This window comes from Sturnus vulgaris, chromosome 25 (assembly GCF_052056855.1).
Source record: "Sturnus vulgaris isolate bStuVul1 chromosome 25, bStuVul1.hap1, whole genome shotgun sequence".
Lineage (NCBI taxonomy): Eukaryota > Metazoa > Chordata > Aves > Passeriformes > Sturnidae > Sturnus > Sturnus vulgaris.
Window position 1 is genome coordinate 6,345,862 of NC_142267.1, and position 15,974 is coordinate 6,361,835.

General features: G+C 53.3%; 2 protein-coding genes across 12 annotated transcripts in view; one reads left to right on the top strand and one right to left on the bottom strand.

Annotated features, from left to right (window-relative positions):
- Positions 1-5,929, top strand: part of TMCO4 (transmembrane and coiled-coil domains 4) — a 36,789-nt gene extending 30,860 nt beyond the window's left edge. The window contains exon 14 of the mRNA XM_088178601.1: positions 5,206-5,929. Within this exon, the coding sequence (XP_088034727.1) occupies positions 5,206-5,529 (324 nt within the window). The 3' untranslated portion in view covers positions 5,530-5,929. The remainder of the gene's footprint in view (positions 1-5,205) is intronic.
- Positions 1-13,917, bottom strand: part of HTR6 (5-hydroxytryptamine receptor 6) — a 44,530-nt gene extending 30,613 nt beyond the window's left edge. For 5 of the 11 annotated variants that reach the window (XR_015808388.1, XR_015808384.1, XR_015808389.1 and 2 more), the window contains exons 1-4: positions 13,820-13,917; positions 10,909-12,531; positions 9,232-9,390; positions 4,955-8,961 (exon numbers count right to left, since the gene is read on the bottom strand). Coding sequence is in view for 1 of the 11 variants with exons in the window: in XM_014881724.2 (XP_014737210.1) it covers positions 8,569-8,961; positions 9,232-9,390; positions 10,909-11,631 (1,275 nt within the window). In the remaining 10 variants the exon portion in view is untranslated. Of the gene's footprint in view, positions 1-378; positions 8,962-9,231; positions 9,391-10,908; positions 12,587-13,819 lie in introns of those variants that run through there. The other 6 variants (XR_015808385.1, XR_015808391.1, XR_015808390.1 and 3 more) reach the window with 6 other exon arrangements.
- Between the last annotated feature and the right edge of the window lie 2,057 nt (positions 13,918-15,974).

Consider the following 15,974-nt stretch of genomic DNA (forward strand, 5'->3'; position numbering starts at 1 on the left):
GCAGAGATTTTCAGCAGTAGATGAATCCAGCAAAAGATTACTCAGAATTTTCAACATTGATCACAAAACAAATCAGAATTTGATGGAAAAAACTCCTAGAAAAAGCTCTTGCCTTGGTGTGGAATTGCCTGAGGGTGTCTGAGGGGAACATCCCTCAACTACCACCCCAGAGGTGACAATGACTGGATCAATCTGTTGTGGCTGAAAGATGATTGCAGGGAAAAATTACAGTCTGGCTCCAGAAATATCACTGTAATGAAAGGGGAACTTTTACCAGTCAAGCAAGTTTTGAAATGAGAAGGAAAATAAGAATTGAGTGTCTTATTCTGTCCACAAGGACTGTGATTGTGCAAAGGGATGATGTGAAAGCAAAGCCTCTGAGCCTCAGCAGAACAAGTCTTTATTCCCTCAATTTTTCAGAGCAGATATAGAAACATTGAAGAGGAATAATGCAAATGGCATTGTCAGGATTTCCAAAATAAATTCAGCTCTATCAATTTTTCCTCAAATATATTTTTATTCGTTTCTCAAGGGCTGTTGGTGCCTAGGATGCAACATTGCTGCAGATGCCAAATTCAGTTGGTGAATTGAATCAATTTTTAAATAAATCCATTTAAATTGCAGCTTCTGAATTAGTGGATGTATTCACTGTTCTCACTTTGAGAAAACATTGTTTCCTGAGAATCCAAACAGAAGAATTTTATTCCTATTCTAACTTCATTCAGCACAGCCTGTGTCAAGCTATGTTGAATGTTTTCTGTTTCCTGCTGTGCAATCTGCTCTGTCTCTGGATTTTCCAGCTCCTCTGCCCAGGCTGCATCAGGGCTTTGCTGTGAGCTCTCAGAAAACTCTGGGAAAACTCAGGACATTTCCTGCCAGGTGAGAGTTGGGGCTCCAGGGAGATCTTAGAGCCCTTTCCAGAACCTAAAGGGGCTCCAAGAGAGCTGGAGAGGAACTAGGGACAAGGGATGGAGGGACAGGACAAGAGGGAATGGCTTCCACTGCTAGAGGACAGGGTTGGATGGGATATTGGGAAGGAATTGTTCCCTGGCAGGGTGGGGAGGGCCTTGCACAGATTCCCAGAGAAGCTGTGGCTGCCCCTGGATCCCTGGCAGTGCCCAAGGCCGGGCTGGACAGGGCTTGGAGCAGCCTGGGATAGTGGGAGGTGTCCCTGTCATGGCAGGGGTGGAATTGGAGGATCTTGAAGGTCCCTTCCAGCCCAAACCATTGTGGGATTCTGTGGATGCCCTCTGTCATGCAGGATGTAGCCAGACTCAGAATTAGGGCTTTCACTGACATGTGGGAATATCTGTGACCAGAGCAGCCTGCCAGCTTGGCAGAGCTGACTGGATTTTGAGGGAGAGCCTGGCAGAGCTTGGGATCCATCCTGCAATCCATCAGCCTGTGCCACCATTTGGGCTGTGTGGCTTCAGAGGAAGCATCCAGAACTGAGGAGATTTTGGAAAGCAGCAGGGAAATTTGAAACAGAAACAGCTCCTGGACCTGCCAGTTCAGTTCCAATGCTTGTCCTGGACAACACATTCACTGTAGCCTTGGGAAAGGGAGAGTAAATAATAACAATACCCAGAGGGGCTGAGCTGGCTCTGCTCTTTGGTTTCACTGTGTGTGTGACACTCAGGGCAAGTGAGGGCTCCTGTGATTATCCACTGAGCTCCAGAACCTGCAGCTCACTCCAGGAACTCCTTCACTTCCCATAAAATACCATTCACTGTGAAAACAGACAGTATTAGCCAAAAGGGAATCCTGAAGAATCCCCTCCAAGGTTGTTGCTGCTCCTGCTGAAATAACCAAGCTCTGCAGATATGTTTGAACTTGAGGTGACCTTTTGCTGCAGAATAAACTTGCTCTGTGCACTTGATGGGCTTAAAACACATCAAGGCAGTGAAATTCTCAGGAATATAAGTGACCTGTGCATTCCCCACCACACTGCTTGCCTCCACAGTGGTTCCCTGTGAATCCATGATGCGTTTGGTGAGAGGGAGCAGGAGGAAGGCACGGCTGAGCTGCCCTGTCCTTCCCCTGCCCGCAGGGAGCAGAGGGGTGAGGGACACTCAGCTGAGCTCTGGCAGCTCTGGAGCCCTGCAGAGCATTTGGAACCATGTGCACGCCTGTGTTGGCTGATGGGATGGGTGGAGGAGCTTTTATTGAAGGACACTGGACAGGACCTGAAGGTTCCTGGCACTGGAGTGAGCAATGCAGTGTTATCTTGCTGTGTCGAGCTTGTCCCTGTGACATCACTGTTATGACCGTGTTGTGACAACAGTGTTGTGACTGAGTCGTGTCTGTACCTGAGTCCTGGCAGTGGCAGGGTCTGGGGAATGTCTCCTTCTTCCTGGCCCTTCCTGTGCCCTCCCCTTGGCAGCACCTGCCCCTGCCCCTGCTGTGTTCCTGGAGGTCAAACCAGAGACAAGCCGGAATTCTTCATCCTCTGGGTCCAACAGAAACCCTTCCTTGGCAGTTCAGTCATCACAACTGATGGTGCTCAGTGACATTTTGGATACTTTTGGGTGGCTTTGGACTTGAAAACCTTTCCAAACATGCTGAGCTGATGGGCTGATGGATCCCTCTGGGCAAAGCCATCAGCTTTGTTCTCTGGAGATCCCTGGCGTGGCACTGGGGTCCTGCAGCAGCAGTGCCAGAGCAGCTGGCTCGTGGGTCCCAGTGAGTCAAAGCATCCATAAAGTCAAATATGGCTGCGAGAAGTCACCTAAACCATCCCTATGAATCCACTCCACTGCTTTCCTGAAAAAAGCAGAAATGTATTTGTTCTGGTGCTGAGCTCACCCTTCCTTTTGTCCTAAGTTCTTCCTGCACTTTGTTCTGTCAAATATTAGAATAGTACTGTATTTCCCTTTAAAGTTTTTATTGACAACGTTGTAGATGTTCCCCTCCCATCTCCAGCACCACCTGCCCAGCAGAGGAATTCAGGTGTTCAGACTGAAGATGAAAACAGGCTTTAGAGAGCTGGAATGGCTGGGTTTTCCACCAGCTTTAATGGCTTTAAACTGGCAAGGCAGTTTGTTTGCTGTTCTTTTGCTGGTGGCTCAGTGCAGCAGAGAAGAGTCCTCCTTCCTCTTACACTTCTCAGGGGTTACTCTGGTCCAGCTTTATGGAATCTTCTCCTCTGCTGTCCTAGAGACAGGACTGAGTTTCCTTGGAAGAGATTTGAGCAAAGCTGCAGGAGGGACAGACTCCCACGAGGTCTCAGCTTCTCTTTCAGCTGCATGAGCTCCTCAGAATGGCTCATACCCAGCATCTCTCAGGGATCCTGGTGCTCAGGGAAGAGGAATTCCCTGTTGTTTTAGTGGAAGCTGCTGGATATACTGAGGAGTAATGAAAATCAGTCCTTAGGGTGGCAAAAGAAATTTGTTCTCTCTGACTAATGACTCAGTAGCACCAGGCTGAGAATTCCCAGGGCAGGGCAGGCAGATGGTGTGACTGGAGAGGCTCTGAATGCAGCAGACCAAGAGCCTTCAGCCCTTGCTCCCAGTAACTCCAGTCCCTTCCTGCCTGCCCACCATCCCCAAGGCCGTGCTCATTCCTTCCTCCAGCCCCCCTGCCTGAGCAGTAAAAGGGTTGTACTTTTCCAGAGGACAATGTCCACAGCTCCCAGTCCTTCCACGGTTATTTTAATTAACTAATCTGTTCAAAACACCCAGAGCCCGTTGGACCATCTGGATGGATTCAAGTCACATATTTGTTTTCCTGATGTGCTGATTAAATCCTTCCCTTTGCTCCAAGCCTCAGTGCAGCCAAATGTGCCCCTGCAAAGCTGCTTCACACAAGCAGCTCAGGGGGTTGGATTTGTGAAGAAAAGGTTGTTTTTAGCTTTGGGAGAGGTGTGCTGGGAACCTTGGTGCTGGCACAGCCATGAATCCCACAGTAATTTGGGTTGGGAGGGACCTTAAAGCTCATCCAGTGCTACCCCCTGCCAGGGACAGGGACACTTTCCACCATCTCTGGTTCCTCCAAGCCCTGTCCAACCTGGTCTTGGACACTTCCAGAGATGGGGCAGCTCAAGGATTGCTCTGGCACCAGGCAGGAGCAAGCAGGAGGTGAGCAGAGGATCCAGGGCTGGAATCTTTACAAAGCTCTTACCATCATCATCCTTTCCTGGGGGAGGCATCCCTGTGTCTGAGAAGCAAGAATCCTGGGACTGAGGTTATGGGTATTCCCTGCCATGGAAATTCCCTAATTACTAACAAGGTTTGGGAAAATAAAAGGCCAGGACAGCTCTCTGGCTGGGTCAGGAAGATTTAAACTGCTAAAAATTGGATTTACCAGAGATGCTGAAGCATCTGGGGATGCTGTTGGTACATCAGGCACTCGGGACACCTGGAATGGGGAAGGAATTTCAGCCTCTCCAGCCACATGGCCTTTAGCATCAAGAACAATCACCCACAGAGGAGATTTCCTCTCCTCCTGTGCCCTTCTTGGAAGGGAACTTTCCAACATCCATCTCAAAAAGGGTTATCTTATAGTGGAATTCATCTTATAATAAAACTGTCTGGGTTTTTACACGTACTGTTGACCTTTATTTGGTTTATGAACCCATAATTCCTGGGCTCCCAGTTTTATACGGGGTGGGATGGATCAGTGCAGCTTCCAGCAGAGACTCTCAGCTTGGGAGCTGTGTGAGGTTCAATGACTCTGTCCTAATTTAAATAAAATAATCCTGGCTTTTACGAGGGAGCTGAGGCACCTGGAGGACACCTTTAGCAAGAGCAGGCAAATGAACCAAGAGAACTCTCCTGCCTGGGTGTCTCTCCCCAGGGCAGAGCTCCTCCTTTACCCTCCTGGCACCCAGGATTTGGGGAGTGGAACTCAGCCAGCTCCAGGCTTTTAAACATCTCAGAGGAAAAGTCATCCAGCACCAGAGTGTGCCCCAAACACTGCAGTCACTTCAGGCTGGTTGATGGACACCTGCACTTACCTAGTGGTGTTCAGAAAACATGTGAATGTGGCACTTGGAGGCGTGGGTTAGTGGTGGCCTCGGCATGATGGACTTGATGATCATAAACATTTTTTTCCAACCTTAACAATTCCACGATTCTGTGATTTTTTCCAGCCTCATTCTTTCCATCTGTCAGAGCCAAACCCAAGTCTCTCAGCAGGGGTGGCTGCTGGGATGAAGGACTTGGATCTCTGTGGGTTCCTCACTCACAGGATTCTTGTTCCCTGCAGGTAAACGGCCACCTGGACTACATGAAGCAGATGGACACGATCCTAAAAGCCGTGGGCATTAAAACCAAGGAATGCCAGCCAGAAGAGAAGGGCAGTGGCAGTCTTTTTTCCCCTCAAGCCAAGAAATCCCAGCGGGCAGCTGGCAGCGAGGCTGGGGGAGAGGAAAACACCAGGAAAGAGGAGGATGAAGCTGGGGGTGAGGCTCCAACAGAATTCCAACAGAATTCCTGCAGCTCTGCGCTGGGAGAACCCTCCCCTCCCTGCCCAGACTGCTCACACAGCACGGACAGCGAGGACCAGGCAGCGGGGAAAGGAGCAAATTAGGGCAGAGCTGCTCAGCCAGCACAAAAACCGCTGTCAGCACATCTGTGGCACTGGGATTCCCAGAGGATGGAGCTGGCGGAGCTGCAGCCGCAGTTTCCAGCCCCTCCGGAGAAAAGCGTGGCACTGGCGTGGCACCGGATCAAAGTGCGTGGAGCAGCCCCCACGGCAGCGCCCCGAGGGCTGGTTCCTGCCTGGGGCTGCACTGAGGGCTCATTCCTGCCTGCGGCTCCTCGGGAATCCGAGACAGATCCATCCAAATCCTTGCAGGGAGCAGCTGCACCCCTCGGCACCGTGTCCCTGCTGTGACTGGGGGAAGGAGGTGACTCTGAGGGGATTTGAAGCATTTCACAGAGAGGGGTTCGCTACTAGGAAATTAAAAACATTTTTCCACTGGAGATGAGTTTGGTTTGAGGATCTCAGGTGTGTTCCAGGCTCTACCTGCCCCACTTTGGATGGATCCACATCTGCTCCCTGGCTCTGCTGACCAGGAGGGGAAAGGCTCGGGCTGCCAGGTTTCCTTCCCCTGCCTGCTGCAGGTTTGCTGCCAGGGCTCGGGCACTTTCCCATCTCCAAGACTGTTTCCCTGTCTCCAGATTGGGGTTGGTGGGTGCTGGAGGCCCTATTCCTATTAGAAACATGTTTGGGACCCTGGGTGAAAGCAGCAGGAAAACCAAGAGGCTTTTGGATGGTTTATGAAAATTCCTCCCAGGGTCTCCAAGCCAACAACCCACTAAGACTTTGCTTTTGTGTCCCAGACATATTTTTTAATTGGCTTAGGACAAAACCAATACTTGGCACAGGATAAACATGGATGTGTTTGATTTCTACCTCCTTCCATAAAGTGAATTGGCTCCACCCTTTTCATCCCCAGTCTCAGAGCAGAGGGAAGGACCCGGCTCTACATCCCCTGCCAGCACAGCTCCAGAACCTTGTGGGAAGGATCCATATTTCCCATAAAAGCCCTTTTCTGGCCTGTTTTGCTGCTGAGCCCAGGCAAGTGCCTGTGGCAGGAGTGTGGCAGGTGGGCAATTCCCCTCTGGAGCACCTCTGGGGTTTTATACTGTGCTGCAAGGGAGGGTTCAAACTCTCCCATCCCCATCTGAGGGGTCCTGTTGACTCATGAGAGGGGAAATAATTGGGATTCCACCTTCCAATTTTGGTTCACACAGTGTTCTCCCGCTCCTCCTCCCTACTGACCCAGCAGCCACATCAATCCCCCCTCTCCTTCCACTCCCAGCTTCCTGCAAACCTTACCTGCAGATCATTCCTCATGGAGTCACACACAGGCTGGTTTGGGGGTGATGCTGTGACCCAGCAAAGCACCACGGTTTGGATACAGTGCCTGGCAATTCCTCTCCCTAAATCCAGCATCCCAGGGGGCTCAGACCTGCCCAGCTGTGACCTGGAGTGGTGCCTCGCTGGAGGTGGGAGGGACTGGCTGTGGGATCCCACAGGGATGGGGCTGTTTTACAGCTGGAGTTGGTGCTGTTGGCTGCAGGGGTGGGATGGGATTTCTCTGCTCATCAAACACCTAATCACACAGAACTGCCTGCATGAGACAGTAAGGAATTATTGCTTTTGAACGTTTGGCTTGAAGAGGTGACTCTCCTTCTCTCTCTGTCCATCTCCCAAGGCTGATTTGGTACCTAACAAACTTCTAGATTCCACGGTGCCTTTTTCTGCTCCTTTTTAACTCGAGTTGTAGTCCAAGCTTGTATTTATATAAGACCATTGTGGGAAGATGTACATCTTGATCTGGGTGCTCAACACCAGCCCCAAGCTCCATCTGTGGCAAAATGCATTGAACAGTTTGAGGTTTGAGCCTGTTCTCAGCCCTCAGTGTGTCGTGGTCACTCATCCTGTAGCAAAGAAATGCTGGGTTGGTCCTACAAACTCCTGTTCCGTTCTGGAACATCCATGGACTATGTGGACAACAAAACTGGAAGTGGCCTGGAGTGTGGCTGCTTCTTCCAACATCCCAGGGAATTCCATGTGTCTGTTTGGATATCAGGAAGTCCCAGGAGAACAGTCTTGGAATTAGGCAGAAGGCTTGGAGGGAAGGGTCCAGGGAGGGCACAGCAGCCCAAAGGCACTTGAGGAAGAATTTACTAAAATAATTTGTTTTATTGATTTTTTGAAGAGCCCACTTGTCACATTTACTCAGTGTTCCCTCTGCTTATGACTCTGGGGAGGGGGCTGGCTTTGTCATTTAAAATACAATATTCCTTTAGATTCTTATTTGAAGGGAGGGGGGAAAAGTGTAGTTTTTAATTGCATCATCAAGGACATGATGGATTGGAGGGATGGTCCCAGGTGCCAGGAGTGGGAAGCTGTGGGATGGAGCCTGTGGGAGGAGCAGATCCCATTACTACCCACGGAGCCACCATGAGTTGCACGCCACACCCCCACTGAGCACCCCAAAATCAATGTTGGACGTTCTGCAGCAAATTCAGCCCCTGCAGTGCAGCTCTGCCTGACAAGACACAGCAGTGCTGCTGAGCTGGAGCGTGCTGTGTGACAGGAACCTGAGACAGACACTCCAGTGAGGAGATCCAGCTCCAGGGAGATGTGATGTTCCATGGGCTGGAGCACCCCAAACCTCAGTGTTCCTGCTGAAGCAGCCCCAGTCCTCTTGTCCATGAGCCACAGGACGTTTTTCCACCACTCCCCTCGGTGTGCTGGGAGGAGATCTGCTGAGCTCTGTGTGCAAAACCAAGCCTTGGTTTGAGCTTAGGGAGACAGAGAGTCTGGGATCTGAGGTTCAGACTCACCGGAGATGGAAAGGCCACAGGAAGGGTTATGGGATGGTGACTGTGAGCACAGGAGGGATGAAAGAGAGACAAGGCAGGTTAGTTCAGCAGCAACACCTGGCTTTGCACGGTTTGATCCTCCTTGTGAGAGTGCCTGGGGCCACCGTCCCCTCCATGAGCTGCTCCATGGGAGAATCTGGGACATGGCTTGTGGCAAATCAGCTCCCAGAGGGTTTGTGTTGAGCTCCTGGGGGATCCTTGCCAGCACAGCCAGCTGTGTGTGCCCTGCTCAGGCCACGGGGGTGCCGAGCTGCAGCTCCGAGTCCGGGGGCTCGGCGTCCCAAAGGCTGATGGAGCGAGCAGCAGGGCCGGGGGGGGCTGGGAGCAGCCTGGGCTCACTCGCTGGTGCCCCAGAGTCCACAGAGTCAGTCTCAGCCTGCAGGCTGAGCACGTTCTTGAGGGAGGTGGCAGCGCGGGGCCCGCTGTTGGAATTCCTCATGGACAGCGAGATGGCGCTGGGCCGGGGCTCGGCCGAGCGCCGGCAGCAGGGCAGGAATTTGCCCATGGCTCTCTTGAAGTCCCTCATGAAGAGTGGGTAGATGATGGGGTTCATGGTGCTGTTGCAGTAGCCCAGCCAGGTGAGCACATCGAAGAATCCCGCCGGGACACAGTCACAAACTGCCTGGAGGGGACAGAGCAGGGATTAGCAGGATTAGCAGCCTCCCACCTCAGCCCCAGCCCAGAGGAGTTTCCGGGCACACCAACATTCCCCTTTCAAAGGAAACCTTCAAATCTCTTCTGAAGGGCTTTTTCTTTGCTGTTGGCTCCCTGGGAAATTGCATCCTTGGTCCCAGAAGTCCAGCAAGACCTTCCAGTGCCTCCAATTGAACCCAGTTGGATTCCAAAGGGAAAACTTCTGGAAATGCAACATAAAGCCCCCACAGGCTCTTACCTGAGCCACATTGGTGACGAAGAAGGGCAGCCAGGCCACGAAGAACATGCCCAAGAGGATGCCCAGGGTCAGGCTGGCCTTCAGAGCCTTCTTGCTGTGCTTGTTGGTGAACCTCCTGCTCTCACTGCTGGCCAGGGGCTGGCTCGGGGCTCGTGGGACCTGTGGCCACAGAAAGGGAGTGGTGGGCAACTCTCCCTGGCATCAGCACTGGCCTCTGCCCAAGAAAAGTGGCATTTGGTGCTCCACATCCTGCAAAAACCCTGTCAGTAATTCCCTTTTCCGAGGGGCAGGAGCTGGTCACACACCACAAGCCCTGAAGCACAAATTAGGAAGGGGAAGCAATAGAAACCCTCAACACTGAGAGTATTATTTTATTTACTGTAAAATCGGGTGTTTGTGATTAGGCTGCTCTTTAGAGAAAAACCTAGCTCACTCTATGTGAGGATAAAGACTGCCCTAAATAGGCAGCTCCAGCTGCTGATTACAGCAGCAAACTAATTATGGTTTTAAAAGCAGGACATGAAACATTTCAGCCTCCAAACACCATAACCCAGCCCTCCATCCCCTCCTGCAATCTAAAACTAAGTGATTATCTCAGCCGTCCCCTGGAATTAAATGATGCCCTGTTGCAACTCAGTTTCTGGCCCAAAAAGAGAACAAAAATCTCTAAAATGAGATGAAGATGAAAAAGGTTAAAAGATTAAATTCGAGGGTTCCTTGGCTGAACTGGTGTTCCTCAGCCAATCTGGAGCTTCAAGGAACCTTTTGGGCCTCAGCTGAATGACAGGGGATAGATGCTGCTCTTCCATGGCACAGCAAAGCCCCTGAACATCCCCTGACTCTGTGGAGTCCAAAATCCTGGCATCCTGTGAGAAAACGAACACTTTATGATATTGTCTGTTTATTCTTTAATTCTTCTTTTCCTTTTGACTGTCTAGTGCAGCTTGTTACGTGTGGGAGCTGGCCAGAGTCCTGGCTCTGCTCTTGGAGGGAACAAACTAAATCAAGGTATTTAAAGGCAATTAAGTTTGCCTTTTCCCTGTAGGATATGAGGTCAGTAAAGCCTATTACAGGGAATTAAAGCTGTTAGATTTAGTGGCAATTACCTTCTGGAGAAATACAAACAAGTGCAGCCACGTTTTTGTTATAAAACCCACACACTCTGGTTCCACCGGCGAGCGCACGAGGAGGGGTTTGGCAGCTCCTGTTATAGAGCAGGTAACAAAAATAGAAGCTTCTGTTCAAAATAAGGTGCTCTCGGGAATGTGGCATTTGCTATTAGTTAAAATCCTTCTCCCCCGTATGTCTCACACCCACCACGGCCAAGATTTACGAGTGGAAAGTCAGATAAGATTAAACCCCTCGGAGATGACGCCAGCCAAGAGGGGGGCGAAACAGCCTTTATTTTGCACTGCTGAGCATTTTTGCCTGAATCTTATTTATTTCTCTGCTTCTGCTCACGCTATTTCTGTGCTCATAAGCAGCCTCAGAGCTCTCCATTGCTGGGACAAGGCATGGGGCACCTCAGAGGACGTCAGGGAGGTGGATGTTGCCCAAAATCTCCCTCCCTGCGGTTGCCAAAACTGGTTCCTACCCCGAGGCCATCCAGGAGGCAGAAACAGCGCAGGCACCCAAATTGTGGGGTCTGCCCGAGCAACATCCCTGTGGGCACCTTACCTGCGGCGTGGCCTCGTCGGTGGTGGCCACGTTGGAGGCCAAGGAAGCCACCTGCACGGCCTGCTTGCGCGCTGCCAGCAGGATGCGGCAGTAGGTGAAGGAGATGGCGGCGGAGGGCAGGAAGAAGGTGAGGCAGGAGGCCACCAGGGCGTAGGGCAGGCTCACCAGCAGCCGGCACTGGTCCTCGTCCCCACGGCCGGTGACGTTCAGGGGCCGCACCTCAAACTCCAGCTCGTGCCACCCCATCTTGATGGGCAGGAAGGAGGCCAGCGCGGCCAAGGTCCAGGTGGCCAGGATGAGCGCCAGGGCCCTGCAGGACGTCATGCGCAGCTTGTACCTGAGCGGGGACGTGATGAGCAGGTAGCGGTCCAGGCTGATGACGCACAGGTTGAGGATGGAGGCGCTGCAGCACATGACATCAAAGGAGGCCCAGAGGGAGCAGAAGTCCCCCCGCAGCACCCAGCGGCCGTAGAGCTGGTTGAGCATGGCCGGGGGCATCACCACCAGCCCCACCATCAGGTCCGACATGAAGAGGGACACCAGGAAATAGTTGGAGGTGTTGCGGAGGGAGCGCTGGGTGACGATGAGGAGGATGAGGAGGAAGTTGCCTGCTGTGGTCAGCAGGATGATGAAGCAGAGGAAGGCGGCCACCCAGCTGCTGCCCACGAGCAGGGAGTGCTCCCCCAGCACGCTGGCATTGGGGGCCCCCAGGTCCCCCTCCATGAGGAGCCAGGGCAGGGCTGGGGACCTTCTCTGGCGTGGCCTGTGCTACGTGATCATCACCGGGGCTGGGGAGGCGAGATCATCTCTCTCTGCTCTGTGTCCGTCCTCCCTCCTCCTCCTCTCCTCCTCCCTTCCCTCTCTTCCCCAACTCTGTCTCTTCACTGGCATTCAAGGCAGAGTGACATTCCCAGGAGCCGATCAGCAGGACAAAGGTTCCCTCCCCATTACTCACAGCAGTTCCTCGTGTCTGTAAATCCCCCTGCTCTGGAATGTCCCTGGATGCTGCTTCTGGCTGCTGGGGACGAGCTGGATGGCAGGGTTCTCAAGATGCCAGGGATGACAGGATGCTTTGGATACCCTGATGCTCTGGATGCACTGGACCAGGGAATAATACAACACCGAGGTGCTCTGGATGCTCTGCACTCAGGATACTTCAGATGCCGGGGATACTCTGCATCCCAGGATATTCCGGATGCCAGGGCTGCTCTGTACCCAGGATACCCTGGACGCTGCGGATGCTCTGGACTCCGGATTGCTCCAGATGCTGGGGATGCTGCTCCGGCCCCCCGAGGCTCAGCTGTCGCTCCTCAGCTGAACTGAGCTCCCTGCACAGCTCTGTCCCCGGGGTCCCAGCGCTCCTCCGTGCCCGGCGCTGCTGCTGCTGCAGCCGGAGCCGTCAGGAGCGGCAGAGCAGCTCACGCCAGGACAAGGATGCTGCTCCCAGCCAAGCTCGCCCGGGAGGAGGAAGATCCGGAGTGTGGAAGGGATTTCTCCCGCGGCAGAGGAGCGTCCAGCCCGCAGGGAAGTGTGAGAGTGGGTGTGTGCAGGTGCCAGCCTCACTTTCACCTGCTGCTGTGGATGCTCACAAAGGATGCAGAAATGCTGATCGAGGAGGTGGGGCTGGGGGGGAGAGGAGGAGATGAAATGAAGCGCTAATGAAAACGGAGATCTGGGCTAAACTCCACAAAGTGGCAGCCGGAGAGTTCCCGTTCCTGCCTTAAAGAGACAGCCCCGTGCTCTGCCATCCCTGCCATCTGTGTGCCAGCCCTGGAACCCTGGCTGGAGGCACCTGGCAGCTGGGCCAGCAGGTCAGTGGCCAAGCCCAGCCAGCAGCTCTGAGTTCCAGGCTCCATCCTCCACACTGGGTGATAAAAAGCAAAATTTTGCAAACAGCTGCACACAACAGCGCTCAGGAAGCAGCCTGAGCAGATACTCCAGCAATCTGCAGCCAGGATGGAGGAGCAGAGACAAGGGAGAGCCTGGCCCCTCTGCTCCTGGGGCAGCCTGAGGGGCAATCCTGGATGGAGTCGCAGCAACCTGCCCTTTGACAAGTGAGAGGCAACATGTGAGAGGAGCCAGCTCAGAAAACCCTTCTGAGTCTCTGTGTGCAGCTGGGAGTTCCATGCTGCCACCTCCATGCTCAGGGCAAACACCTCAGGGTGCTGGAGAGGGACTGCTTGGGGTTTTTTTAACAACCCAGCTACCCAAAGGTGGGATTTTCCCAGCAAAGGGCTGTGATTTCCGTTGGAGGAGACCAGGACTGAGGGCAGTGGCTCCAGCACAGAGCAGAGCTGAGGGTGTGCCCCTGGCACCCACCCTGTGCTCCCAGCGCCAGGCACTGCCAGCTGCTGCCAATTCCTCCCCAAGTGCCCACTAAAGATTTCCCTAGCACGCCTCCCTGGGAAGCTGTGCTGCAGATGTGTGGGTCAGAGCCAGCTGTGCACCCCCAGCACTGCCCAGCCCCCCACCCCAGGACAGAAATCAGCCTCTTTACCAAGCCCTGCTTTTCCAATCATCTTTCCAACAAATTTGTTGTGCTTTTCCCAGTGCCTGAATGGGCATTCCGGGTCTGGAAACCATCTATGAGCAAGGAAGGCAGGGACCCAGCCCAGACACACACAGGATCTCTGTCAGGCTGCCACTGGAAACAGCTGCTGCCACTTGTGCCAGGACAGGCTCTGCCCTCCCCCTGCTTCCCCAGGACCCTCTCCTCTCCTTGGATGCTCCCAGCCAAACCTCCCCGGCCACCTCAGTGTCACATTGTGCTGGCAGCAGTCCCAGGGCAGTGCACGCATGTGTGAGGCTCTGATTGCAGCACGTTTCCTTGGAAAAGCCTTTGCCCCAGGAAACCCTCACTTCCCCAGCCCATCTGTGCTGGCAGCAGAGAGAAACCCCACCCTGAGCTCACCCTGAGCAGCTTCCCCAGCCAGGATAAGTGAATGCAGCAGCACAGATTTGTCCCAGCTGGATCCACGGTGAGGAAGTGATGCCATAGTGCAAAGCCAGCCTTGCTTCTCAGCCCTGCTGCATCCCAGCATGAGGAACATCCCAGTTTGTCTCCAGAGCTTTTGCTTCTGAGAAGGAGAATCACGAATCATGAATCCAGAATCATGGATTGGTGGAATGGTTTGGGTGTGGAGGGACCTTAAAGCTCATCCCATTCCCAACTCCTGCCATGGGCAGGGACACTTTCCACTACCCTAGGGTGCTCCAAGCCCCATCCAACCTGGCCTTGGACACTTCCAGGGATCCAGGGGCAGCCACAGCTTCTCTGGACAACCTCTTCCCAACATCCACAGCACATCCTCCACGCACGGGAGGTTTTGTACACTTGGTTCGGATGAGTTTGCTGGGGAAGTGAAGCTGAACTGATTGAAACAAAATGTGTTTAAAAAACCTGCCTTAAAATGATCCTACCATTGTCCCTGCAAAAGCTTCTCCATGCTGGCAGCTGTTCCTGGCCTGTCTGTGCTGTCTCCCTGTGCTGATTTTCTGGACACATCTGCAGGGATTATGGACCCCACCAGCTCTGCTCTCCAATACCATTAGCAGGGAAAGCAAAACCAGGTTGTCAACAGCCATCCAAGTGTCAACATGCAAAAAAAAAAAAAAAAAAAGAGTGAGACAGAGGGAGTCAAACTGGGAGTTGAGAGACCTCAGTGAGGACATACAGGCAGTCCAGGGCTTCACACAGCAACGTACAACAGTGCAATGCACTCTTGGGATGTCCTTCCAAGCTTTAACTGGGATGGCTCCTTGAGTTTGAATTTGGGCAGAGCCTGGCTAACTACCTCGATTTATGGTTTCATCTGCACACCAGCCCTCCACTGCCTGCCCCTGCTGGAGCTCACCTTGGATGGAACAGAAGTGGAGGTGTTCTGCTCCAAACACCAAGAACTGCAGCTCCTGGAGTTTACAGGAACAGCCCCCTGCTAAATCCAGCCTGTTTCCAAGGTACACCAGTAAAAGGGCCTCATGATGGTGCTCAGTGACCACCACAGACATCTCTATCTTTTCCTGGCACTCAGGAAAAGCTGTCTTCCTTGGGAAGACACTTCACAGCCTAAAAACATTGTGGTAACACACAGAGCACCTCTAGCCCTGCCAAGCCCTCCCTGTTCATCCCATCCCCTCCATTATTGCCATTAAGGCAATTCCTGCCTTAATGCAAACCCTCTCCCACTTCCCAAAGCACAGACCTGCTCTTCCAACCTGTGCAGAGTCCCCAGAGCCTCACGGAGGGAGGCAGTGAGAGCTGGCAATAAGGACTGGTGTCAATAAGGGGCAATGAGAGCTGACATCAGTAAGGGGACAATGAGAGCTCTCTGCTGGCCCAGCACAGCCTCTGGCCCATCTGGGAGCTGAGGGACCTTTCCCAGGGTCAGGCTCAGACCAAGGAGCATCACTGGTCATTCCTGGGGGCACATCACTGATCATTGCTGAGGGTCCATCACTGATCATTGCCGAGGATCCATCACTGATCATTGCTGAGGATCCATCATTGATCATTGCTGAGGGTCCATCACTGATCATTGCTGAGGATCCATCATTGATCATTGCCGAGGACTGCCCTGGCATCAGTGGGGCCGGAGGTTTGCAAGGGCACACACTGCCCTGCCCTGCCCTGCCCTGCCGTGCCCAGGAATGCCTGATCCCAACACCCTTGGGAAGAGCCCTCTGGCTCCAGCCAAGGTGCTCAGCCCCTCCTCATCTCCCCCAAGGGATGTCCGGCGCTGTCCGAGTTCACCTTCCGGAGCATTCCCGGGGCTGTGAGCATCTGGATGCCAGGGAACAGCCGGACCAAGACTGTCACCTAGTGGCAACAGCGCTGGGGAAGGTGCCGTGATCCCAGAGATCCCACAGGATCCCACACAAGTGGGACCCACCGCGCCCAGCCCCAGCTGCCCTGCAGGCTCCCAGGGCCACATGCAGCCCATATGCTCAGAATTTGGGCTCGGTTTTCCTTCCAGCAGCTCTGTCTCCTCCTTTTCCCAACCGGGATGCAGCAGAAACTGCAGGAACCACGGCTCTGCCTGTCCTGGACCCTCGGGCACCGTTGCCTG